General features: G+C 41.1%; 1 protein-coding gene and 1 pseudogene across 5 annotated transcripts; both read right to left on the bottom strand.

Moving 5' to 3' along the window:
* Positions 1–5,055: 5,055 nt before the first annotated feature.
* LOC143707667 (uncharacterized) lies at positions 5,056–8,466 on the bottom strand (annotated as a pseudogene).
* A 1,989-nt stretch (positions 8,467–10,455) lies between these two features.
* LOC143707652 (transmembrane 4 L6 family member 1-like) lies at positions 10,456–24,715 on the bottom strand. Of its 5 annotated transcripts, none has more exons than XM_077200037.1 (6): positions 23,581–24,715; positions 21,563–22,164; positions 21,391–21,459; positions 20,304–20,449; positions 18,421–18,607; positions 13,981–14,271 (listed from the first exon to the last, which is right to left on the bottom strand). In XM_077200037.1, the coding sequence occupies exons 2-6, from the start codon at positions 21,731–21,733 to the stop codon at positions 14,254–14,256; spliced, it is 591 nt and encodes a 196-aa protein (XP_077056152.1). In that variant the 5' UTR covers positions 21,734–22,164; positions 23,581–24,715; the 3' UTR covers positions 13,981–14,253. The 5 variants fall into 5 exon arrangements, with proteins under 5 accessions (XP_077056155.1, XP_077056152.1, XP_077056151.1 ...); XM_077200036.1 differs by lacking the exon at positions 23,581–24,715 and having other exon boundaries at positions 21,563–21,780; positions 21,983–22,550; XM_077200040.1 differs by lacking the exons at positions 13,981–14,271; positions 23,581–24,715 and adding an exon at positions 10,456–10,473 and having other exon boundaries at positions 21,563–22,550.
* Positions 24,716–24,815: the final 100 nt, after the last annotated feature.

The raw sequence follows: 24,815 nt of genomic DNA, 5'->3' as shown, positions 1-24,815 counted from the left end.
CACTCAATCACACACACACTCTCTCACACACACACACACACACACTCAATCACACACACACACTCACTCACTCAATCTCACACACACACTCACTCAATATCTCTCTCTCACACACACACACACACTCCCTCACTCTCTCTGACACTCGCTACCTCGCTGCTATGCTGAGTTGGTTGGCGTCTGTAGCTTCGTATATCTTCCCGTTTTGAATCATTATTTACTACCATTCCCTTTTGTTTATACTGCTAAAATATCTTACTCAACATCACATATTAACTTGACATCGCTAGCTTTAATCTAAATCGTTACTAGTACAACGCGCTAGTAATTCGCTAGCCTGTTGGCGTGCCATCAGTGCGATCTTTATTTGTTTATTTATTTCTTTATTTAGCTTGCGCCTTTCACAAATCCATCAAAGCTGTGGTAAGTAGTGATCAGTCAACAAACACGGTAAGTCATGTCTTCTTCTCCTCTTATTGTGACTTGCAAATTATGTAACATGTATAGCATGGCCTTCTCTTTCAGCACAGGGTTTACATGTGATAAATGCAGGGAGATAGTCAGGCCGACGGAGGAGATTTCAGAACTAGAGACACGCATCCAAACTTTAATTGAGGTTAATTGTAAGAGTGCAAGGGCTTTAGATACTGCTTTGGATGTGACTAGCTTATAGAACACTGTACATTGTTCGGTTCTGGCTGAAGTAGAGCCCGTGCAGCAGGGCAATTGGGTGACTGTGAGGCGCTGTAGTCGCGGGACAAAACACCGCTCTTCGTTCCGGTTACAACATCAAACAGGTTCTCCCCACTCAGTGAAACACCCACTGAGAATCCTGTTGAATGTGCCTTAGTTATTGGAGATTCTATCACACGGAACGTGAAAATAGAGACACCAGCCACCATAGTCACATGTTTGCCGGGAGCCAGAGCGCCTGACATCAAAGCAAATTTAAAAGTGCTGGCTAATGCTAAATGTAAATTCTCTAAGATTATTATTCACGTTGGCACTAATGATGTTCGACTTTGCCAGTCGGAGATTAATGTTAATTAATGTTAAAGAGGTGTGTGAACTCGCAAGTACGGTGTCAGGCACTGTAATTTGCTCTGGTCCCCTTCCTGTTCGCCGGAGTGATGAGATAGTTAGTAGACTGTCATCACTCAATGGCTGGCTGTCTAAGTGGTGTCCACAAAATAATATACAATTCATAGACAATTGGAAAAGTTTTTGGGGCAGACCTGACCTGTTGAAAAGAGATGGTATTCATCCCTCCTGGGATGGTGCTGCTCTTCTGTCTAGTAATATGGCACATACTCTTAGAGCTCAAACTTGACAATCTGGGGCTCAGGTCAGGAAGCAGACAAACTGGCTAGACCGACCGCCTGCCAGCTGTCTCACGTCACCAAGGTCAGATAAACCCCATCACACAGAGACTCTGTCACCTATATGTCATCACATAGAGACTGTGTCTGTTCCCCGAATTAGGAAATACAAAAAACTTCCAAACCCATCTAAGGGTATTTAATTGATGTTCAACAAATAAAAAACAGATATAATACAAATGAAAAAATGATAAAGCTCAGGTTGCTGAATATTCGATCTCTCACATCAAAAGCACTCATAGTTAATGATATGATCACAGACTATAACCTAGATGTGCTGTGTTTGACAGAAACCTGTTCTAAAACCAAACAATTACATTACTTTAAATGAGTTCACCCCCCAAGATTACTGTTAAACATGAGCCTCGTCTAATAGGCAAAGGGGGAGTTGTTGTTGTAATTTATAGTAATACTTTCAAAATTAGTCTAGTTTCAAATAGAATTCTATTGAAGTGTTGGTGCTTAATGTAACAATATCTAGTGTAAATGATAAATCCCGTTTGAGATTTGAGATTTCAGGCAGTGCAGTGTATTCTCCATGAAGAAAAATGATTCATTGCTATAGGAGAGGAAGAATTTTCTAAACTCGTTAAATCATCTAAATCGACTAAATGAATGTTAGACCCTATACCGACTAAGCCACTGAAAGAGATGCTTATAGAGGTCATAGATCCTCTTCATTAATCATTAATTCTTCTTTGGCATTAGGATACGTACCGGAAACTTTTAAGCTGGCTATGATTAAACCGCTTGTTAAAAATAGTCAATTACAGGCCGATCTCGAATCTACTTTTTCTGTCAAAGATACAAGAAAAGGCATTTTTTTCAAATAAACTGTTCCATTTTATTGCTTAGTGCTGCATTTGACACTATCGACCACAACATTCTTTTAAATAGACTCAAACATTATGTTGGAATTAATGGAATTGCACTAGCATGGTTTAAATCATACTTATCTGACCGTTATCAGTTTGTAGCAGTAAATGAAGAGATATCTTATCGATCAAAAGTTCAGTATGGGGTACCACAAGGCTCAGTACTAGGACCGTTGCTGTTCACTCTGTACATGCTAACCTTAGGAGATATTATTCGTCAGCATGGCATTAGTTTTCAATGTTATGCTGATGATACTATATATATATATATATATATATATATATATATATATATATATATATATATATATTTATCATATATATGATATATTCTGAAAAAACAGATTCTAATTATTGGACAAAAAACTTCCTCATGTAATAACCTAGAATACTGTCTAACAGTTGATGGCTGCTCTGTCAAGTCTTCGTTGTCGGTTAGGAACCTGGGTGTGCTCTTTGATACCAATCTTTCATTTGAAAGTCACGTGTCTAGTTTCTATAAAACCGCATTTTTTCATCTTAAAAATATATCTAATTTGCGTCATATGCTCTCAATGAAAAATGCAGAACAATTAGTTCATGCGTTCATGACCTCAAGGCTAGATTATTGTAATGCTCTACTGGGTGGTTGCCCTGCATACTTAATAAACAAACTACAGCTGGTCCAAAACGCAGCCGCTAGAGTTCTTACCAGAACCAGGAAGTATGACCATATTAGCCCGGTTCTGTCAACACTGCATTGGCTCCCTATTAAACATCGTATAAATTAAAAAAAAATGCTGATTACTTACAAAGTACTAAATGGTTTAGCTCTGCAGTACTTGAGGGAGCTCTTAACGCATTATAGTCCATCACGTCTATTGCGATCTAAAAATTCCGGCCAGTTGATAATACCTAGAATATCTAAATCGACTGCTGGCGGTAGATCCTTTTCCTATTTAGCACCAAAACTTTGGAACAATCTTCCTAACATCGTCCGGGAAGCAGACACAGTCTGTCAGTTCAAATCTAGACTAAAAACACATCTCTTTGGCTTACCATACACATACTACATTATAGACTTCTATAATTCAATGTTAGGCTGCATAGTTTAGATCAGCCGGAACCGGGGACACTCCCCATAAATCCTGATCTACTCGTTACATCATAAGGATGGCATCTACGCTAATACTAGTCTCTCTGTTTATCCGAGGTTTGCCGCAGTCTGCCGGATCCAGATCTGATGAAGGACCTTCGCCTGGACACGACAACAACGCAGTCCTGAAGTGTCAACCAGTCCCGTCCCTGTTACTGAAGTCAGCCGGATCCCGGCCGTATCCAGATCAGATGGTGGACCAGCACCTGGACCCATCCATGACGCATCCTTCATCAGCCCTGTGAAGGCCTCATCGACACGACAGCCATCGGCACTGATCCTCAACAATCTCGTCTCCATACCGGCGTGATGACTCCGACTTCCAACCAGATGCACTGCATAATATGATGTTCTGATCCAATTTGACTTCTGACCTGTAATGCTGCCTGGATCATAAACAGACACTGTTTGCTCGTTGGCCAGAGGAGGACTGGTCCCCCGACTGAGTCAGGGTTCTCCCAAGGTTTTTTCTCCATTCTGTCACTGATGGAGTTTTGGTTCCTTGCCACTGTTGCCTTGGCTTTTGGCTTGCTTAGTTGGGGACATTTAATATTCAACAATATTATTGATCCGTCTCGCTTAAGGTGGACGACGATGCAATATTCTTCTAGAAACAAACTTTGTTGTATTTTTTCATGTTATCACTGTGTAAATAAAGGTGACTTGACTTGACACAATCAAAATCTTGGATATTATTAATAAATTAATTCATAGATAGATAGATTAGAAATATTAGATAGATAGATAAAAATAGTCAGATGATAGATAGATAAGTTAGAAAGAAAGAAAGAGAGAGAGAGAGAGAAACAAAGAAAGATAGAAAGATAGTTTGTTAGTATCAAAGTTTTAAGAAGTTTTAAAAGCTTGAAGTTTGAAGGATTTCAGTTTGGTTGCAGTTGCAATTGTGTTGTTCATTTTTTGTTTGATTTTTATTTCTCTCCAGTATTTTGCAGACGAGGAGGAGGAGGAGGATAACAAAGTAAAAATAATAAATAAAAAATTGTAATTATAGACCGATTTCTAAATGACCAATTTTAGCTAAAGTTTTAGAAACTCTGGTTGGTGATCAGTTGAAGGACTATTTGGTTTCCAACAATATTTTGTCTGACTTAAAGTCTGGGTTTCAAAGGCAGCACAGCACTACTACTGCAACAATGAAGGTCATTTATGACTTTATTGAAGCAATAGACTGTAAGAACACTTGTGTAGCTCTTTTTATAGATTTATCTAAAGCATTTGATACAGTGGATCATTGCCTTTTACTGGAAAAGCTACATAATATTGTTTTTTCTGAACAGACTGTAGATTGGTAGACTAATTATTTGGCAGACAGAACTCAGTGTGTTTATTCTGACAATCTCAAATCAGCAACATTGACTGTATCTAGTGGTACCGCAAGGATCAGTCTTGGGTCAAATTTTATATTATTAACTCCAAATTTATATTAATAACTTGGGTGAAGACATCCCACAAGCTCATTTTCATTTTTATGCAGATGACACCGTTATTTATTGTAAGGCTGAAACTTTACACCAAGCTTTTTCTAATTTACAATTTGCTTTCAACCTTGTTCAGGTGCAACTGTATCAGCTTAAACTAGTTTTAAATGTTGAGAAAACTAAGATGATGCTTTTTTTTCCAAAATCTAAGTACTTGAATACACCTTGTGGTGCAACCTGGACACATCGTCAGTGATACTCCCGGGGTCATAGGGTGTTTCGGGTCTTACATCAGACACCCTCACCCGGGCGACCCAGCCGGGGGTGATCAAGCCCCGACTTGTGTCCAGGTAGCGCTCTCCGCCACGCGTCCCCCCTCCTTAACCAGAGCCACCGTGCTGCCTTTTCAGCGGCTTCCAGGATGTTCTTGATGGCTCTTTGCCTGTGCAGTCCGCAAATCCCTAAGAGTCCCAGGACCCGGTGTAGAGACTGGCCTGCGAAGCCCCTACAGCCCACTTCAACAGGCTCACAGCGGGCCTTCCATCCATTCCTCCGACACTCCGCTACCAGATCAGCGTACTTGGCCCTCTTTCTTTCCTGGGCTTCCTCGATTCTATCTTCCCAGGGGACCGTTAGTTCCAGTAACACCACCTGCTTACTTGCTGCGGACATCAAGACCATGTCCGGTCGTAGTGATGTAACTGCAATGGTTTCTGGGAACCTCAATTGAGTCCCCAGGTCCACCAGGAGGTGCCAGTCTCTTGCTGTTGCGAGGACGCCCCCTTGGGTCTTTCTAGGGGGCTGAGGCTTCTCTCCTGCTCGAACAAAGGCAATTGCAGACTTGGTTGGATGATGCTGCTTGCTAATGTTAATGCCAGTGCTGATGGCGTCTGCTACTGCCTTCAGGATCTGATCATGGCGCCAACGATAACGCCCATCTCCCAAGGCTTCTGAGCAGCAGCTGAGGATATGCTCTAATGATCCCCTTTTCTGGCAGAGTTGGCAAGCAGGTGAGTCCACCAGGCCCCAGGTGAACAGGTTGGCAGGGCTAGGAAGGACATCATACACTGACTGGACCAAGAACTTGAAATGGTGTGGTTCCGCCTTCCAGAGTTCTGCCCAAGTGATCTTACGGCCAGCTGTTTGCTCCCACTTTGTCCAGGCCCCCTGCTTGGACATGCCCACCACTCTGCTGAAGCGAGCTTCCTCAACCTCGGCTCGTACCTCCTCCTGGATAAGTCTCCGCTTCTCCTTTCCTCTGGCTTTGCTGTAGCATGGCTTGGGATTGCTACCAAGCCCGGTCCGCCCAGTAGCCACCGTACCCACCAGGGTGCTATGCCGCAGCCTTGCCTCCGCCCGTTCCACTGCATCCTGGGCGCGCCACTTCCTTCCTGTTCTGACCTCTACCCCTGCTGAAGAGACCTTGGTGTCAACTGAGTCTCGGTAGAGCAGGACTTCTCTGGCTCGGGTGACCTTGAACTCCTCTGCCAGACTGCTAAAGGGAAGCTGTAGCTTGGTGTTATGGCCAAAGAAAGCAACGCTGCTTAGGCTCCGTGGCAGGCCCAGCCACCTGCGCAGAAATAGGCTGACCTTCCGCTCAAAGCCCTCCACGGTGGTAATTGGGACTTCGTATATCAGCAGTGGCCAGAGGAGACGAGGGAGGATGCCATGTTGGTAGATCCAGGCCTTAAACCTACCAGGAAGCCCTGACTTATCCACTGCCGAGAGCCATCGTGAGATCGTCCATGAATGCTCTAATCGGGGGTTGTCGGGTGCCAGATCTGGACAGTGGACCTCTACATTCCCCTTCTGCAGACTTCACGAGCATATTCATGGCCAGTGCAAACAGAGTCACAGAGATTGTGCAGCCTGTAATGATGCCCTTCTCCAGACGATGCCACTCCGATATTGAAGTCCCAGAGGACACCCTAAGACTGAAGTTGATATAATAGTCAAGGATGAGATTTCGAATCTTCTCTGGGACGTGTTATCTGCTCAGGGCCAATTCCACCAATCGATGTGGTATCGATCCATAAGCATTGGCAAGGTCCAGCCACAGCACTGCCAAGTCCCCTTTGCCCTCTCGTGCCTCCCTGATCAGCTGTGTCACCACCCCTGTGTGTTCAATACACCCTGGGACCCCTGGGATTCCTCCTTTCTGCACCGAGGTGTCTATGTAGGTGTTCTTAAGGAGAAACCCCATCAGACGATTGGAAACAATCTTGAAGTAGATTTTGCATTCAACACTGAGGAGGGAGATTGTCCTAAACTGCTCGATGTTACTTGCATTCTCCTCCTTGGGAATCCACACGCCTCCTGCATATCTCCACTGCTGAGGTACTTTCCCTCTTCTCCAGATGGTTCTTAGAATCTTCCAAAGACGTTCCAGAAGCCTGGGGCAATGTTTGAAGACCTTGTATGGAACTCCACTTGGGCCCGGTGCTGATGATGTTCTGGCCGATTTGATAACCTCTTTGACTTCCTTCAGGGTGGGTTCGTTGATGTTAAAGAGGGTGCTAGGTTCAGGTGGACAAATAAGGGCTGCACAGTGACCAAGGTCGTGCTCCCTCATGCCATCGCTATAGGTGTTACGGATATAGCGGTTGATATCCTCCTCAGGACATGAGAGTTGACCACTGCGTTTCTCTCCCAGCAGCTTCCTTGTAAAACCGAATGGATCTGCAATGAAGGCACTGCGCCTACGGGCCCTCTCCTTGCCCCTCTTCCTGTGCCACTCAACCCGCCGAAGGGTGATTAGCCTTTTCCTTACCACACCCCTAAGTTCTGCCAGGGCTACCTTCTCCTCCTCGCTTGCCTTCCGGTACTGTCTCCTGAGTGTCCTCAGCTCTTGTCTGTGTTGGGTAATCTTGACCTCTCGTCGGTTCGGAATTGGTGCCGCAGTAGACGTCTTGGTGGCGCGCTGTTCCTTGGCGCCAAACCTTTCTGAAGCGATGCTGGTTATGAACGTGCTCATGGTTCGGAGCCTCTGGTCCACACCACCCTTGGCTGTTACTTCAAGGGCTGCATCAACATCTTCATCAAACTGTCGCCACACTGACTCTTTGTTGGCAGCAGGCCACAAAAACCGACGCCGCTCTGATGGTCTGCTTTGGGGTGTAGCTTGTGGTGCTTGGAGGCTCTGGGCACTGTGGTATGTATCCGGGCCTGGTTCCTCCTCCGTCTCACCAGTTGCTATACTGAGTACTGGCACTGTGCGTTGCGTCACAAGCTTCCTTAGGCAGCCCATCTTGGTCTGGTGTATTTTTAGACCAGTCGTGTTTTTGCAGACCTTGCCACATTTGCAGACTGCACTCGTAGTCGATTGTCCATTTGCATTAGTCGTTACCAGAAAAACAGTCCGTTCGGGGCGCTCATTCTCCCCCCCTCTCGGGCGCCCCTGGGGGTATTTCTCCTTAGGGTTTTCCGTAGCGTGTTTTGGGTGCTCCCTCTCGGGAGCTGCAGTTTGGGGTGCTAACCCGCCCTGCCCCGGTTGCCGTCTCTCCGCACTGTCCACTGTCTCTCCAGCAGTCACCACACTTTCGAGGTCGTCATCCAGCCTTTTCCTGGAAGTCAATGGCGATGCCATGCTGGCTTAGTACTTGAATACACCTTGTGGTGCAACCTGGACACATCGTCAGTGATACTAAGAAGTCTCTTGACAGTCTTCCAAGTATTTCTACTATACATGGCGAACTGATTGAACAAGTCAAATTGTATAAATATTTGGGTATATTAATTGATGATCAGCTCTCTTTTTAAGTTGCACATTGATAAATTGGTACATAAGCTCAAATTAAAAATAGGATTTAATTTTAGAAACAAAGCCTGTTTTTCTTGGAAAACCAGGAGGTGATTGGTTGCTGCAACCTTTCTTACTGCACTCGATTATGGTGACCTGCTCTATAGAAATGCGCCTGATAAATGTTTATCTTTGTTGGATACTGTTTTCCACAGTGCACTAAGATTTGTGTCTGGATATAAAGCATCAACACATCATTGTACTTTGTACAAAATGACAAATTGGCCTTCATTATCAGTGAGGAGGCACTTTCACTGGCTTACGTTTATTTACAAGTCTATGCTGGATATGCTTCCCTCTTACCTTTGCACTTCTATGTCTCGCAACAGCTGTTCCTACAATTTGCGCTCTGGTAATCTGTGTTTGTTATCTGTACCTACGGTCCGTACAGAGCTCGGTAAGAAGGCCTTTAGTTATGCAGCCCCTTCCACATGGAACACATCGCAGACTGATTTGCAGTTGCGAAATCTGATTTCTTTTGGTCAATTTAAACACTACATGACATTTTTGGAAATAGATGCTATAAATTGCTGTCACTGCTTTTAATATATAACTATTAGTAACTACATCTTTTAAATCTACAGAATGTATAAATTGTACTTTTAAGTAGTCTAATGTTGATTGTTTATTATCAGAATGTTTTTTTTAAATATTCTTGTTGTTGTACGTGTGTTTGTTGTTCATATTTGTTACTGTGCACTGTTAAAGCTGCATTAGGGAGTTTTGAGAAAACGTTGACTTAGCCTGAACATTTGAACAAGGATGCATATTTTCATATTCAGGATTCCGATTCGAGCGGCTGGTATCAAATTATCAGATAAATGAATAGAAAACGCTTTGCTGATATGTCTAGTGCAGAAATCTGAGTTTGGCCCACAAGTGATGGAGAAAAAGACAAAAGGCTTAGTTAAATATATGCGCTGTTTTTTTTTCCCCACAGAAAAGCACAAACCTTTAATTAATTACATGCGTGCAGATTGTGTTAAAAGTACCTTTCACAGTAAAACCTCTATCACACTACGTTAACTGACTAGAGGCCCACAGAGAAGGAAATGAATAGTTGAAATAAAGTCGTTATTTTTGTTTGTTTTTGCGCACAAAAAGTACTCTCCCCAACAGGAGACATGTCACCTTTTTCACCACTGTTAAGTTTGCAGGTCTGCATTTGTAAATCTAGGATTTGATCATGCCTTAGTGTAACCAAGCCGTTGGTGCTCTCTGCGGACATTTGTTTTTACATAATGTACATAAGTTATGTTTAAATTAGTTTATATCATTTATTTTACATGGTCTATTTTAAAAGCCTTGTTCTATAAAACCCATATGATTACTTTGATACTTTATTTGAACAAATAATTATAGCTTGTTATTATATATTTAGGTAACACTTTACATAAGGTTCATTAGTTAAGGTGCTGTACAGTTTCTTCCAAAATTTTGCCATCAATTTCTTCGAAATCAGACATAGTGACTACTTTCTCAGGCTGTGGTCTGATCTGTCTGACCCCAGCGCAACTCAAGGATGATCTGATCACCTTTCTGATATTATTGATTTTCTCAGAGAAGAAAGAAGCAAACTCACTGCACTTTCTCACTGAGAGCATTTCGCTGGGAATCTGGCTTGGGGGGTTTGTCAGTCTCTTTACAGTAGCAAAAAGAGTGTGTGTGTTTTTTATATTGCTGTTTATAATATTCCAGAAGAAAGTCTGTCTAGCTTTGCCTAGTTTCTTATTGAAAGCATGGATGCTGTCTTTGTAGATGTTATAATGGACTACAAGTTTTGTCTTTTCTGCGTTGTCTTTTCATATTTTGCACTGCTGTTGAGTTTCTCCAGGGTGCGTTTTTACTAAAAGAAAGAGAAATAAGAACACAAACTACAACTTTCTTCAGCCACAGCCTTAGATGAAATAATCGGAAGATTAAAAAAAATTTTTTTAATCTCTGAAGATCTCAGCAGAGAAGGATTAAACAACTCCACAGACATCATTTCCAGCTTCATTTATTACTAACCAGATTTACTTTCTGTCAGATGTCTACAGCAGTTCTTATTGAGAATTAACAAGAGGTTTAGATGTTGATATTTGGTTGAAAATATTTAGTTTGCTTTAGTTGCGCAGTGTTTGCTTTAGGTGGGCTCTTGACTTTTGTTAAGTAGCTTCTTTTTCAGCTATTGCAGGTGTTTTCAGAAAACATTTCTGCATAAAGCAGATTAACATGTCTGTTTTAATGGTCAAATGACTACATTAAGTTCTGCATGACTCCAAGTTGTAAAATCTGGCGAAGTTGGACGGCAAAGACCAACCGCCCACTGCACAGATGCCACCAATAGACACGCCACTGGACCACACCTCACAAAGCTTATTTCAGACAGACTTCTGGCAGTGTAAAGATGTAATGAATCGATAACAAAACAGAGAGAGCTTTGCTGACAAAACAAATGTAATATTTAATTACTACAATACTAACTCCTCGGTAGAAATGTCATCAAGAGTGGGAAAAGTTGTTAAAAATGTAAACTTTACACACAAACCCTACCACCAACTTCAAATTTCAGACGCCATTTTTATTTCTTAGCTCAACAGTCAGGAAATGGAACACACAGGATTGTGGGATATCAAAGGCAGCGAAGGATCCATCTATGCTGCCTTCAAAAATCGCTCAGATGAAGGTATATCAGTAGATGGGATGTGGCATGATCATTGGATTGGGATGTGCCTTGTTACCTTCCTACCTCCATCTCCTGCTTGCAGAGGCAGCCTTTTTCAGTTTTCGGACGCAGCCGCCTGGCAAAACAGTGTGATGCCGGAGGGAAGGAGGAGCCTGGTCGAGCAGAAGGGGTGGAGTGTTGAGGTGCAGTCCACAGTGAAAGACCATGGTGGAGCCTGAGGGATGGCAGACCACGGTGGAGCAGAGGAAGCGCAGAGCCAAAGGATTGACAGGCCGAGGTGGAGACATGGGCCTGGGGGCCAAGGTGTAGCAAGGGGATCTGCTTCACAGAGCTATGCGAAGGCCGAGCCGAGGAGCTGCGAGACACCAGAGGAGCAGGCGAATCCAGGGCCGTGGACTGACCTGACAGTGCTGACTCTGTGATGGACCTGGCGATCAGATCCTGCTTCGGTTCAGATGCCGTGGCTCAGGCTCTGATTCCGGGATGAACTCTATGGCTGGCTCTGGCTCTGTGGAGGTTTTTTTGCTTGTGATACGAGTCAGGTGCTGGCTCGGGATTTTGGTCAATGGAGGATCTCCGTCGAGGTGAATGATGGAGCTGGAGGATCTCTCTAGCTGTCCGGGACACTCCGGGCAGGGGCGATGTGTCCTATCTGGATCTGGCAGAGAGATGGCTGCTGGAGGTGTTAAAAGACCCGGGGACTTGGAGTTGATGGTGGCGTTGTCCTTGAAGACTCCCACGGTGAGGGAGGATCCGCAAACCCACAAGGTAGTGATGTGACGTTCGGCACCGAGGCTTCGAAGCTTGTATCAAAAAAAACGAAACATCTCACATGAACCACTGTACCGGAGCTTGATTCGTTTTGACATAACCATGTGACCAGTGACGTCCGAAGCTTCGTTTTGACACACAGCCACGTGACTGCTTCATATTCTGATTCATAAATAGCGCAAACCTTGCGCAGGTTTCGTGTCATGCGCTTCGGTAGTGAACTGAGACCGACTGAGACTGAACCACAGAGTGAGCTCTTTTGAATTTTCAGCATGGAACCAGCCAAGCGTTTTCAGGTCGTATCCACAAATACAGCGAGCTAATTATTATTATTATTATTTTGTCATAAGAATATGATTTTAAAATGAATTATGATTTATAAAATTTATATAAAATAAATATAATAATTAATTATGTAAATTGATATTTACATGTAATTTTATGCATATTCAGTGTATAATCAACAGTATGTTAAATAATAGGCCTACATTATGTATATGAAAAAAGTACTTAAGTTAATGTGACCACCTTCTGTAGGTTGAGTGCCTAATATGTTCTCAACAGCTTTCTTATAATAAAAACACATCGTCACTGTTGAGACATTTTAGAGCTAAACATGAAAACACATCTTCTGGAAGTGGACCAACAACTATAAGACTTCTGATCAGTCATTCATTTATTTGTTTGTCAATTTCTGTATTTATAATGAGACATCTTAAATAGTGCATAGTTATAATACTTATTCAGTTATATTTTAAATACTTGACTGTATTGCAGTGATCAGAAAACAAATGATTGATGGGGCTACTCAAAGGGTGTCTATCTGCATCTTGCCCTGGGATGTTTATGCACTCCTGCCTCCTCAGTCCCGTGAGAGAATATTCTCAAATGCAGGGGAAGTAGTAAATAAAAAAAGAAATAGACTTAACCCCCACACTGTTGAACAAGTCCTGTTCCTTAATAAAAATCTTTAATTTCTTCAATTACCCAACTCCCCAGTTCACAAGCACTTTCACAGCACTTCACCATTCCACAATAGTTTTCTTTTATTTTGATTATATATGCCTATATGAGCCTTGCCTATGAACTCATAGGTTTAGGACTACGGCTAAGGTTTTAAGGCTGCATTTGTTGAACAAAGCAGAGTTAATTTGTCCTATGTTTTAATTCTTTCATAAATTGATTCACAGATCTCATTTGTTCATACATTGTGTAAACATCAACACTAACACTAATGATGTTTATTGCTTTGTGGTTTTCATAGCACAAAGTGATTTATTACATAAAACAATAAAATAAAATAAATGGGAAAGGTAGCTTTTCCACTTTTTGACCACAAGATGTCGTTAGTGTGCACCGTGTTGAAAAGCTTTGAGTAATGAACCAATTTACGATACACTTGAGGGGAAAGCCTCAGTGCTTCACAAAGCTTCATTTCACCATCACTACCACAAGGTATAATCAATGAACTCGATTAAAGGTGATTTACCCTCAACAGCATCATCTATACGATGATGTACAACTACTAAATACAGAGAAACTATTAAATACATTTCCAACATAGTCGACGACCGATAAAGAACTGAACAAAACAGGGAGCATAAATACACAGTAGCAAACAAGGGAACTAAACGAGACAGGTGTAACTAATCAGTAACCAAGGAAAATAACAGGGGAATAATCAAGACCAAACGGAAAGGAAATACAAGAAACATACAAGTCATCAAGAAACAATACATGTCACACAAACAAAAAGACAAATAAACCAAACATAATCCTGACAATAGGTGTTTATTTAAAAATCTATTAGTTGAAATATGAATTTCTCATTGCAATGAACTGACTACATTATTAATCTTTACTGATATCAATATTTGGTTATGTCAGTAACATGGGTATACTTTTTTCCCTGAGACTTGTTTATTATGATATTTGATAGCTGAATATTACAGTAGCCTATTAAATGAATGTCATGCATCTGAGATATTTTGACCTTCTATAGATAAATTACCTGTGTCAAAGGCTTCATTTTTTGAAGACAAGGGCATCATTCACAAAAACTGAAAATGACATCATCTGAGTCTAGTGAAACCTTAGTAGACTTCACATGTGTTTCTGAAGATCTGTAGATTGTGTTCTACTGTATTACTGTGAAGATCCCACTTACTGGAGTGTGTTCTTTGGTTTTCATGCCAACTGCGTCTGCTGAAGCCAAAGCAATACATTATTTGTAAATATATTATTTTTAATACCAACATGTAAGTAAATTTTGAAAGCAATTGCTTAATGTTTTTGGGGTTACACTTTATTTCACTTTAACTTAAGGCCCGTTCACACCAAGAGTGATAACTATAAAGATAACTATAACGATAACTATATTTGCGTCCACACCAACGAACGATAATTTGTTTATTCTAAGCTCACACGCTGCGTATGTATGTAAAACGCCATTGACTATGGTTTTGCTGTTCATGTTGCATTTACACGGCTTTAACCAGCAGATGTCCTCAGCATGCTGTATTTTGAGTGAAGCTAGCGTAATTAATATGATAATCGGTAACACTTTACAATACGGGTGCACTAATATGCATTAATTCATGTTTAACTAATGCACAGATAATCATGAGTTAATGTATGATTCATGAAGAACTAAACCATTAATTAATTATTACTGCATCAGCAACTAATAAAGAGTATATATGATTAATAGATTAAGTAATACATTAATTGATATTAATGCAACGTGTCATTGTGTATTAATTCCTTAATAACATATTTTTATTAACTAATAGTGTAAATTAATTTGTTAATTACCACAATTAGTCAAAGCTATGCACTTCAACTACCAGTTGTCTGCTTTAATAAATCATTAGCTAATGATTTGCAAAGGTATCATTATGTTATGACTTTACTTGTTGAGGCACATCATTATTAACTAGTCATTTAGTAATTGTTGTAATTTACACATGAATTTGCACTAACAATGAAATAATTAATCATGTATTAATGTGTACCTGTATTATCTGGAAGATGAAATACAAGGCTTTGGCTCATTCAGGTAATTAACATATTAATTAACACTATTAGTTAAAAAAAATGTTATTAGGGAATTTATTCACAATTACATATTTGATTAATAACAATTCATGTATGAACTAATACATTAACCATACAGACTCTTAATTAGTTCCTTATGTGGTAATCATTAATTAATAGCTTAGACAATCATTAGTTACACATTAATTCAGTATTATCTGTGCATTAGTTAAGCATGAATTAATGCTTATTAGTGCACCCGTATTGTAAAGTGTTACCTGATAATCTAACATATAGTGAATAATCAATATAGTGAAATAAAACCGCTTTTTCACCTCAACTTCAAAGGAAGCAAGACAATGTTGTCGAAACGTGCTGGATACTTGAGGTAATACTTTTCACCGTTTATTCAGAGGGTATGAACGATAGTTCCCTTTCAAGAATGTTCACTTCGTCTCTGCACGAACCTATGGCAAGGCGGCTGAGACGCGGGAACCAATCGCATCGCTTTTTTGCATGAAACTGATGGACACAGCGATTGCGTCCCGTGCCTGGGACTCGCCCACGTACAGCCTGTACTCAACAATGGCGGCTGCCCGCACTGCGAGAGCCTACTCATCTCCATACTGCGCTCGGGGCTAGCTCTCCTTTTGGACGGTGACCCTGCCACTCGCGCTCCTGCACTTCCTTCCCTCCGCGAGCTGCGACGGAAGAAGCGATGGAGAAGGACTGGCCTGAGGAAGTGAGGGACTGAGGGAGAAGACTGGCCGGGCTCGACAGTTGACCCCGCCCCTCAATCCCAAGCCAGCAGAGACGGCGTTAGAGTGAGCGTGGATGCTGAACTTATTTGCGTCCTCACTAAAGCTGTCAAAGGCCTCGACGTTGAGTGGTCCCCGCCTCAGGAGCCCACCAGAAGCCGCCTCGACGGTGTGGTTTCTGCCGGTGAGTCAGCAGACCCCTAAGACCAGCACCCTACTTCCCCAAGCTACACTACGAGCTGACCAAATCATGGCGCGCTTAAAGACTTCAACTTCCGCAACGCTTTGCACTATTGATGGCACTGAGGAGAAAGGCTACAACACATTGTTCCCCCTAGAGCAGGGTTTTTTTTTTAAATTGGGTTAATGTGAGCCTCCCCTTACAGTAGGTAAGGACAGCTGAGCCCCCCCTTCCCCAAAATCCCGTCCGCCTGCCCTAACCCACACACGCCACTGCAGTAAATGCCATCTTGTGTGTGTTCCAGGCAATGTGAGTTTCAATAAAAACTGATACAAATTTAAATATTTTTTTAATATTGTGTTTGAAGACATTTTATTTCCACAACTTCTTTGCATTCATAAATGATTCTTTGCAACAGCAAATCATTTCCAGCTTCATGCAGGCCTAATGAGGCTACTTTTAAAATCACTGAACATCAGTAGGCCTAACCACAAGTCAACAAAACATGCTTAACATGTGTAATGCAATGAGAAGCAATGTTTCGCCGATGTTATGAGGTTTGCCTGCCTTCGCTATACGTAGCGTGACACGATAAGATGCTTCTGTCGCCTTCATGTTAATAGTGGCAATAAAGCTCTTTCTGATTCTGATTCTGAATAGTGCCAAACGACTGTATTATGCTTTTTTTGTGACAGCAAATCATCACGCTTCCTCTCAAAAAACTGAACTGGCTTGTTCACTAAATTTGTTTGCTTAGTTTCAATGTGATGCCAAAGTTTGCATAGTCTCATGCTAGCACCTCCTTGCAGACCACACACTGCGGCAGATATGCAGCCTTGGACCCAGACCAGGTGAAACCTAACTTTAAGTATTCAGGATCATATTTCCTACGTTTATTGCTGGGTCCTGTCTCCTTCCTTAATATGATCTAAAGCACCTGCGGCAAGGCAGAGGTCGACCTCTTCGCCTCAGAAGACAGTGCTCACTGCCCAATATTCTTTTCAAAGAAAAGGGACACGCTGGCCCACAACTGGCCCTTTTATGCGTTCCCTCCAGTCTCGATGCTCCCACAATTCATCGAGGGGATCAGGGAGAGCAAGTGCTCAGTCCTCCTCTTAGCCCCACTCCAGAGATCCAAAACTTGGTTTATACCGGGCATTTTGAACCAGGGCTCGGATATGTCATCCAGAGACAATGTCCCCCCAGAGGAATGGTCTCTCCACCCTCAGATGGTTCATATGATCTGGAGCACCTTTGGCAAGGCATAGGTCAACCTCTTCGACAATGCTCAAGGCAATGCTCACTGCCCAATATTCTTTTCAAAGAAAAGGGACCCAAAGAAAAGCTTGCCCACAAGTGGCCCAGCCGCCCCCTTTATTCGTTCCCTCCGGTCTCGATGCTCCCACAGGTCATCGAGCGGATCAGGGAGAACAAATGCTCAGTCCTCCTCATAGCCCCTCTGGAGATCCAAAACTTGGTTTATAAAGTGCATTTGAAAAAGCAACACGCGTCAAACATCTTTCCAAACATGAGAAGCATTTATGAACCTCTTGTCCAACAAAAGACAACCTTTAATAACATGCTTTTACTCCAAACTCACTTCATAACAAAGGTTGAGCATCCTTCTGTGAGATGATGTGGCTTCTTACACAGAAAAGGGCAGTCGTGTGTTTATTAGTCATGTTTAATCAATCAAAATGTTTCAATCTTCTGTATATTCAGCTACGGATAGTATGATGCCCAATAGGGATTTCTTGGAATAACGCGTGTTGTCTAATTCTGCGTCGGGGCATATATGGCGTGTCTGCATGAGACGCCCTCTGGTGTTCAGACGGAGCAGCATTTATTACCGATCAGCCACACTGCACTAACAATCTGCACATAAAATAATCGTAGCCTTTGCCAAATCGTGTGTGGTTTTATTGCGATTAATTGTGCAGCCCTAGTGCATTTTAAGAATACTTTACATCAACTGTTTAAAATGCACAACAACGCTGTATGCTGCGTCAAAGAGGCATGAGCACTGATGTAAACAAGCCCAACACGCATGAGCACGCATGGCGGAACGAGTGAAGAATTAATTAAACTGCACATTCACTCTCTGACAGCACGTGGCGGTGACAGCAGGTTACCGTGGTAACCCTATAAATAAACCAGGCTGCTACTTTCTGTTTCTGTACAGTATTTAAAAGTTTTAAGCAGCCGTTCAGATCTTTGTATTCGCAATGCTATTCATCACAGGACCAAATACTTAAATACTTAATAAAATTGACTATCAAAATTAACTGTTACCGTACTTGGCTCTTATAATGTATAGTAAACACTTTGACAGTTAACACATTTTTACATACATAGAAATATAGAGAGTTAACATGAAACCTGATTGTTGTTCATGCACGTCCCACAGAGACATCCGATCAGTCCGTTGACTACCTGTGCCAGTAAAAGCACAGCCTCCAGGGTACCGATGCTCAACAGAATTGAAAACAGGACCACGTTCCACAGCACCACGTTCTGCGGTCTCTTGCACTCCATCCATGATGTCTGGTTAAACAGGTAACTCTCTCTGAACAGAGGAAAGCAAAGGGGAAAAAGTCATTGCAAAAATAAGTATCCTCAAAGGCCTCTTCTAACTGCACAAGGCCAGTGTTTTTCTCATATTCATGCAGGAGTGATGACAGTGACGGCATATTCCTGCCATTAAGCTATTTTGTTCGAAATCCTAATAAACTAAAACGTGACATATGCACACCTGTTTGCATCAGTTGAAATTATCATTATTGCAGCAATCACACAACACTCTGATTGTCAAGGTTCTGTTCAGTTAGTTTTATTTTCATGCACTTTTAGTTTGTTTTGTTCTGTCACTTGTCCTCCTTTGTCATAGTTTCCTGCTAATCATTAGTTTCTATGGACACAGATGAATCATCACAGCCGCTTATCATTTGGTTAATTATCTCTGTGTATTTTAGTTCCTGATTGTGACACTGATAGATTACATCACCTGCCAACCGACAATTACACTGAACACCAATCTTTTATCAAACTGCTGTTGCTGCTCTAATGCTTAAAAGACCAAAAAATACTATTTCTTAATGTTTTCTCGAATGACAAAAGATTTACCAATAGATCAAATGTCATATACATATATATCGTCGATGTCCAATGAAAACATGATGGTATGACGGTATGTCCATTTTGCCGATTTTGAGATTTGTCATGGATAGAATGCCCAGGTTCATTTCTGTATACAGTATGCTTCACATTATCTAAATGACCAATGAAAAGTTGTGAAATCATGTCATCTGATTTTCACATATATCCATTTGGTGTCAAAGCTGTCAATCACGCCGCGTATCTCCAACCCTGTTGAGGCATCTCGCCGGTCTCGTGAAGTTTCATCTTAAGCGTCTCTGGAAGCTCAGCATTGGATAGCCGAATAACACTGTGAGGTAAAGTATCAGCAAACGTTTGTTTTTGACAACTGTTCTCAAGTTTATTATATATGCACAAAATTATGGTAGGACTGTGCAAACAAAGTATCAGTCTAGCATTGCCATGTCAGTGTATTGATTCATTGTCCCTTCATAGTTTGCAAGAGACATTTAATAAACTGAGCGTATTTAATAAACTGAGCGTAGCCTATTCATCTGTCAATATGAAACGCGACTTGACCATTCTAATTAATGAGCGGAAGAAAGCGTATCGACCACCGTTACTGTAAAATATGCACGTATGTCCATTTAAACTCGATTTTGGTCAAATGTGGATTATATCATTTCACTGGCAAGAATATGGTTACATTTAAAGATGCCGTACCAAGTATGCAACGCTAAGTTCAACTGCTTTTGAAATTACGGTGTTTTTTTTTCACTTCCTGAAAAGTAACCGTTTTGGACATACGTGAGTTTCATCGGGCAGCGACGATATATTACAAACATAGTTAAGAAACTAAGTTAAGCAGGGATGTGATTCCTCCGTATTTCCCACCGTGAAAAGTATGACCCATGTGAATTGTGTAAATCCAAGAAAAAAAAAGGTTTTGGGTGTGGACAGTTGGTGAGTAAAGCCAGGTGCACACCAGTCAATTTATAACAGTCCTTTATGACTTGTCAAACTGTACGAACATGTAGGACTGTAGGATCCTATGTAGGAGAGTAGCCTACGTCACACTGTAGGATCTCAGTTGTCATTAATGTCAGACTGTACGGATGTCAAGACTGCAGATGCAAGAAGACTCGTGTGTGTGTTTTTCACGTTACTCTGTAGTTCTGTTTAAGAATGGGTAGATAAAGGTCCCGTCTCCCGTGTCACACAGCGGGCCGTCCTGCAGGCCGACGGCAGAGACGATCATGCAGTACAGAGCTCCAGCGGCACCCAGCACAGACATCAGCATGGATAGCATCATCTGCAGCACACACACACACACACACACACACACACACACACACACACACACACACACACACACACACACACACACACACACACACACACACACACACACACACACACGCATCAGACCAAACACATAAACCACTGGCTCAGCTTCTCTCACGGCGCTCTTTGCCAGGGCCAAATGTAGCCTACTTTAAGGTCACATGAAATGCTGTTTGTCTGATTTTGAACGGATGAAATTACTGTTCACAAATAAATGTTGAAAGAAATGGCAACTCTTGTACATGCGAGGATATATTCAAGAACTTTTTTCTGATAAATACAAAGAATGAATAAAGCTTAGTTTTGTCCATTGTCCAAGAATCGAAGCATATATTCTTCACCTATCTCAATCGTGGGTGTCACATACAATAATTAGTTTATTACCAATGACAAAGCTTTTAACATTTTATCCTTGATTTTAACTGGTCATTCACAAAATGTAGCGCTAAAATATTTCTGAATAATGACCGTCTTCCAGTGCTTTATAACTGACTGCTTATGCAGAAAACTTATCTTTCATACATCGCTGTGCTTGTGATTTATCCTCCCACCATCTCTACAAGTAATTTAAACCCAAATCAACATTTAATGTCCATTCATTTATTTGTTTGTTAATGAAATCTATTTGTTATTAGATTATATGACCGACTGTTGTCCCTTATGTAATGCTAAACAGATCATTAGAACTGCAGTGCTTCTACTGCAAAATAGTTGCATGTTGTGTGACATAATAGTTTGCCACTCATATTGCAAGATACCTTTATAAAGATGACTACTCTATAGAATAGGCTACACATTTTTGAATAAAGATTTAGCAAATGCACATGCGGCTCACACAAAGAAAAAGTGCCTCCAACACCTCATCAGAGATCTGAACTTTGTGTGTGCAAGCAGAGAGCAGTTACTCACCCCACATCTGTTTGCACAACAGTTCCCCTCGTGCCCTGCAGCCTTCATCACCGAAGCAGGCAAAAACGCCTGCAACACGGACACAAATGACAGGAATCACACTCTAGAACAGAGTACGCGAATGGAGGCTTGTATCTCTTTCTTTCAGATACCCTCAAAGCTTCAGACTCACCAACAGTCCTCCCCCGATGACCCCGGGAAAGAACCAGATCTTTTCTGTGATTTCCTCGGTCCTCCACACCTCACCATTGGGGAAAAACAGCAAGATGTTTGCAACTATGGCTAAGAGGCCGAGTGGAAAGAGAAGGTCTCCGGTGCATTTGGCACATTTCCCCGTACACATGATGACCTGATTTGGGTTTGTTGCTTAATCGGCGTAAAGAGAATTTTCTTGTATTAAAATTACGAACCAGAAGAGACTGAGAGTATTCGGTTACTGAATGATGAGCAACATTCCCATTTTTATTACTGCATTGTCCATGATCATACAATAATGGAAAAGAATAAAAATACAAACTATTCAATTTACAAACTACAGCTACTATAAACAAAAATAACATATTTTACCTGTTTCTTTGAGTTCTCCCTGTACCTTTCTCTACTCGCTGACTAACAAATCGTTCTAATAGTTCCTGGTGGGGCTAATAATTATCAAGTAGTTTGTGAAAAGTTGTCGCAAACCAGGAAAGTGTTCAGTATCATGAGACCACTAAAGGTAATGTAAGCAAAAGCATGTATGACACACACAGGCACCTGTCCCTGCGGTCAATGACCCTGCTTTCAAAGAAAGAAATCAGTTTCAGTCACATAAATCAAAATGTATATCTTTTTTGAAAGTGATGTTGGACAAAATGTCTAAAACTTAACTCTATGACACCAAAATTTTTACCTCTTTACTTATTTTATTTATTAAGTAGGTCTCATTCATTATGTTTATGGAATAAAAAAACATCATTGAATCCCATTTAAAAATATAACTTCTTACATTATTGCCTCCTACACTTTGTGATTAGGTATTATAATCATTTGTTTAATTCAAACAGAAATGAAGGTTGTCTTCCACTAAATGGGTGACATTTCTGACTCTAGGAATTCTAGAATCAGGAACTCTAAAATACTTTTTATTATTACGCACAGTGTCCTTTACATTAAGCTAACTGCAACTTCCTCTCCAGTGTTCTTTTAAAAAGTTGCCAGCCAGATAGCTCGTCCTGGGTCGACATTTCATTCAGTAACATTAGGCAGATTTGACTTATATGCTGTTTAATGTTAATGATTACGTTATTTAACATATACATATGATTACATATGATATCGCTTTTTTCTGCATCATCTTCGCATTCCGGAAAAATTCAGTCAATGGCCGGGAAAGAGTTAAAAACATTAAAAATATTTTTTATATAGTCCATATAGTCAGGAATAGTCTTTTCACATACTGATTTCAATCAATAAGTTAAAGGCACACTATGCAGGATTTCCGTTTTTGTCAAACAGCGACTCCTAGAGTCGCTGTAGAGTACTTGTATTTAACGTTACTGTCGTAAATACCACTCAGCTTTCTTCGGGTTTTTTTCGCCATTCTGAAAACGCAGGTCCGATGTTTACTCGTGTCTGCACCCCTCCCCTTCCTTTAGCTCATGCCAGCGAGCGAACGCTGGACCAATATTAATCCTCGTCCGGCCTTTTATATTGTCACTCTCCCTTTTTCTCTTTCTAGTCTCCTCCGACAAAACCTTTGCCTTCTTCGTTTTAGTTGCTGCTTCGGCCAAGACAACAACATACAGACGGCAAAAAAAACGCTAGTTGGGCTCTCACGTCAGAATTTGAGGAAGTGGGGGGTGATGGGGGAAGTGACGTACGCCGTAAAGCAGTCGAATTTTGTGTTCTTTTTGTGCTCGGGTTACTACCCGAACCCCGAAGTTACATAGTGCCAGTAAAAGCTATACAGACACGGACGGGCTATGGCAGACGTGTCATTCAACCTATTGTAAGTCGATGTACCATCTCTCATGTCTTGGAAATATATTATGAAGTTTGAAAAACTGCAAAGTGTGCCTTTAAGCGGTCTAAATGTATGTATATGTATATACTGTATGTCGTCTGTGGAAGGCAAAGGACAATAAAATGTTTGTCCAATCATTGCATTCAATGTCATACTGTACCTGCCTGTCAACGTATGTATTTTCATACCTCTGCGCACCTGCTCGCACAGACATCACACGTCATCAGCCCGCTTCATGCAGAGTTAGACAGACGTCAGTCACCGAGCACCACAAACGAAACTGCTGCCACCTTTTACAGTTCCTCCTGAACCAAAACAACCAGTTTATGCTGTGTTCACTCCATAACTACTGCAATTTGTTAGAGATGGAAACTCGTGACATTATACTTGGAGCGGTTCGTGACTCGAATTTAAGCATTTCAATGGCAACTCGATCAACGGCGAAATGAATATGCAGCAGTCAGGTGTTTATTATTATTATAATGTTATGTGCTTTGAGACATGAGGTTGTTTAACGCTGTCTTTCGTCTCGTGATGCTTTACAAAATCTGCTGTGTGCGTTCATGTGTTTTCGAAGAAGGCATGGTTTAATAAAGACTAGCAACACTTAAAAATAGCATTTGTTGCATGTCCCCACCCTCTATCTCTAAACCTTACCATGGAATTTAATGACTAAATTTAAATTTTGTTTGCATTGTTGTGTGACTTTATATCCAATCTATGCTTTAAAATATTTTTTTCATGAGAAATCCAAAAATTTTTTAGATAAAACACACATTTTAGTCGTGTCCCCAGGTTTTCACTGTTAGTCGAACACATTCCCCCCTCTGAAAAACTTTGCCATGCCACAAGACACATTTTTAACAGGAAGTTGCATCATATGGATCTTCTGAAGGCAATGTGAAGACCAAAAGTAAGTCCTCTCTTTTTCTTTTTTATATATTTGATATTTTCTATATATTTCTATACACTTGTCTTAGAAAAGGTCAATCTCAACATTCTGTCCTGTTACCTAAATTATTTGTTAGAGGTTATTGGTTTATTTTTAAAAAAAAATACTACTTTTTGGTAAGTCACTAGAATTCGCTCAGTATCCTCATGCTAATAGCATGTATACCATGTAGCTATATTTCATGTATTTGCTAATTCTATGCTAAAAACTCAGTCCTGTTACCTTCAGTCCTGTTACCTTCAGTCCTGTTACTTATATAAACTGTAACTGTAACAGGGGTGAGTAGCATCCTCTGGTGTATTGATTTATTATTGTGAATATTAGTTAATGTAATGCACTCAACAAAGTGCTCATTGGCATTCATTGGATGACCTTAAAGGGATAGTTTACCCAAAAATGAAAATTCTGTCAGTATTTACTCACCCTCATGTTGTTCAAACCCCGTAAGACCTTCGTTCATCTTCGGAACAC

Source organism: Siphateles boraxobius, unplaced genomic scaffold (assembly GCF_051911475.1).
Source record: "Siphateles boraxobius isolate OS27281-9 unplaced genomic scaffold, OSU_SipBor_1 42, whole genome shotgun sequence".
NCBI classification, from domain to species: domain Eukaryota; kingdom Metazoa; phylum Chordata; class Actinopteri; order Cypriniformes; family Leuciscidae; genus Siphateles; species Siphateles boraxobius.
The sequence above is the reverse complement of the archived record's forward strand: the minus strand, read 5'-3'. Positions and strand labels throughout refer to the sequence as shown.

Bases quoted from the DNA above. Each gene is read 5' to 3' on its own strand.
- LOC143707652 (XM_077200037.1), bottom strand. From the start codon at position 21,733: ATGTGTACGGGGAAATGTGCCAAATGCACCGGAGACCTTCTCTTTCCA. The intron at 20,450-21,390 runs GTGAGTAACTGC...TGTGTGCTGCAG, and splicing joins GTTGTGCAAACAGATGTGGG to ATGATGCTATCCATGCTGAT. The intron at 18,608-20,303 runs GTAACGTGAAAA...TCCTCTGTTCAG, and splicing joins TTCTTAAACAGAACTACAGA to AGAGAGTTACCTGTTTAACC.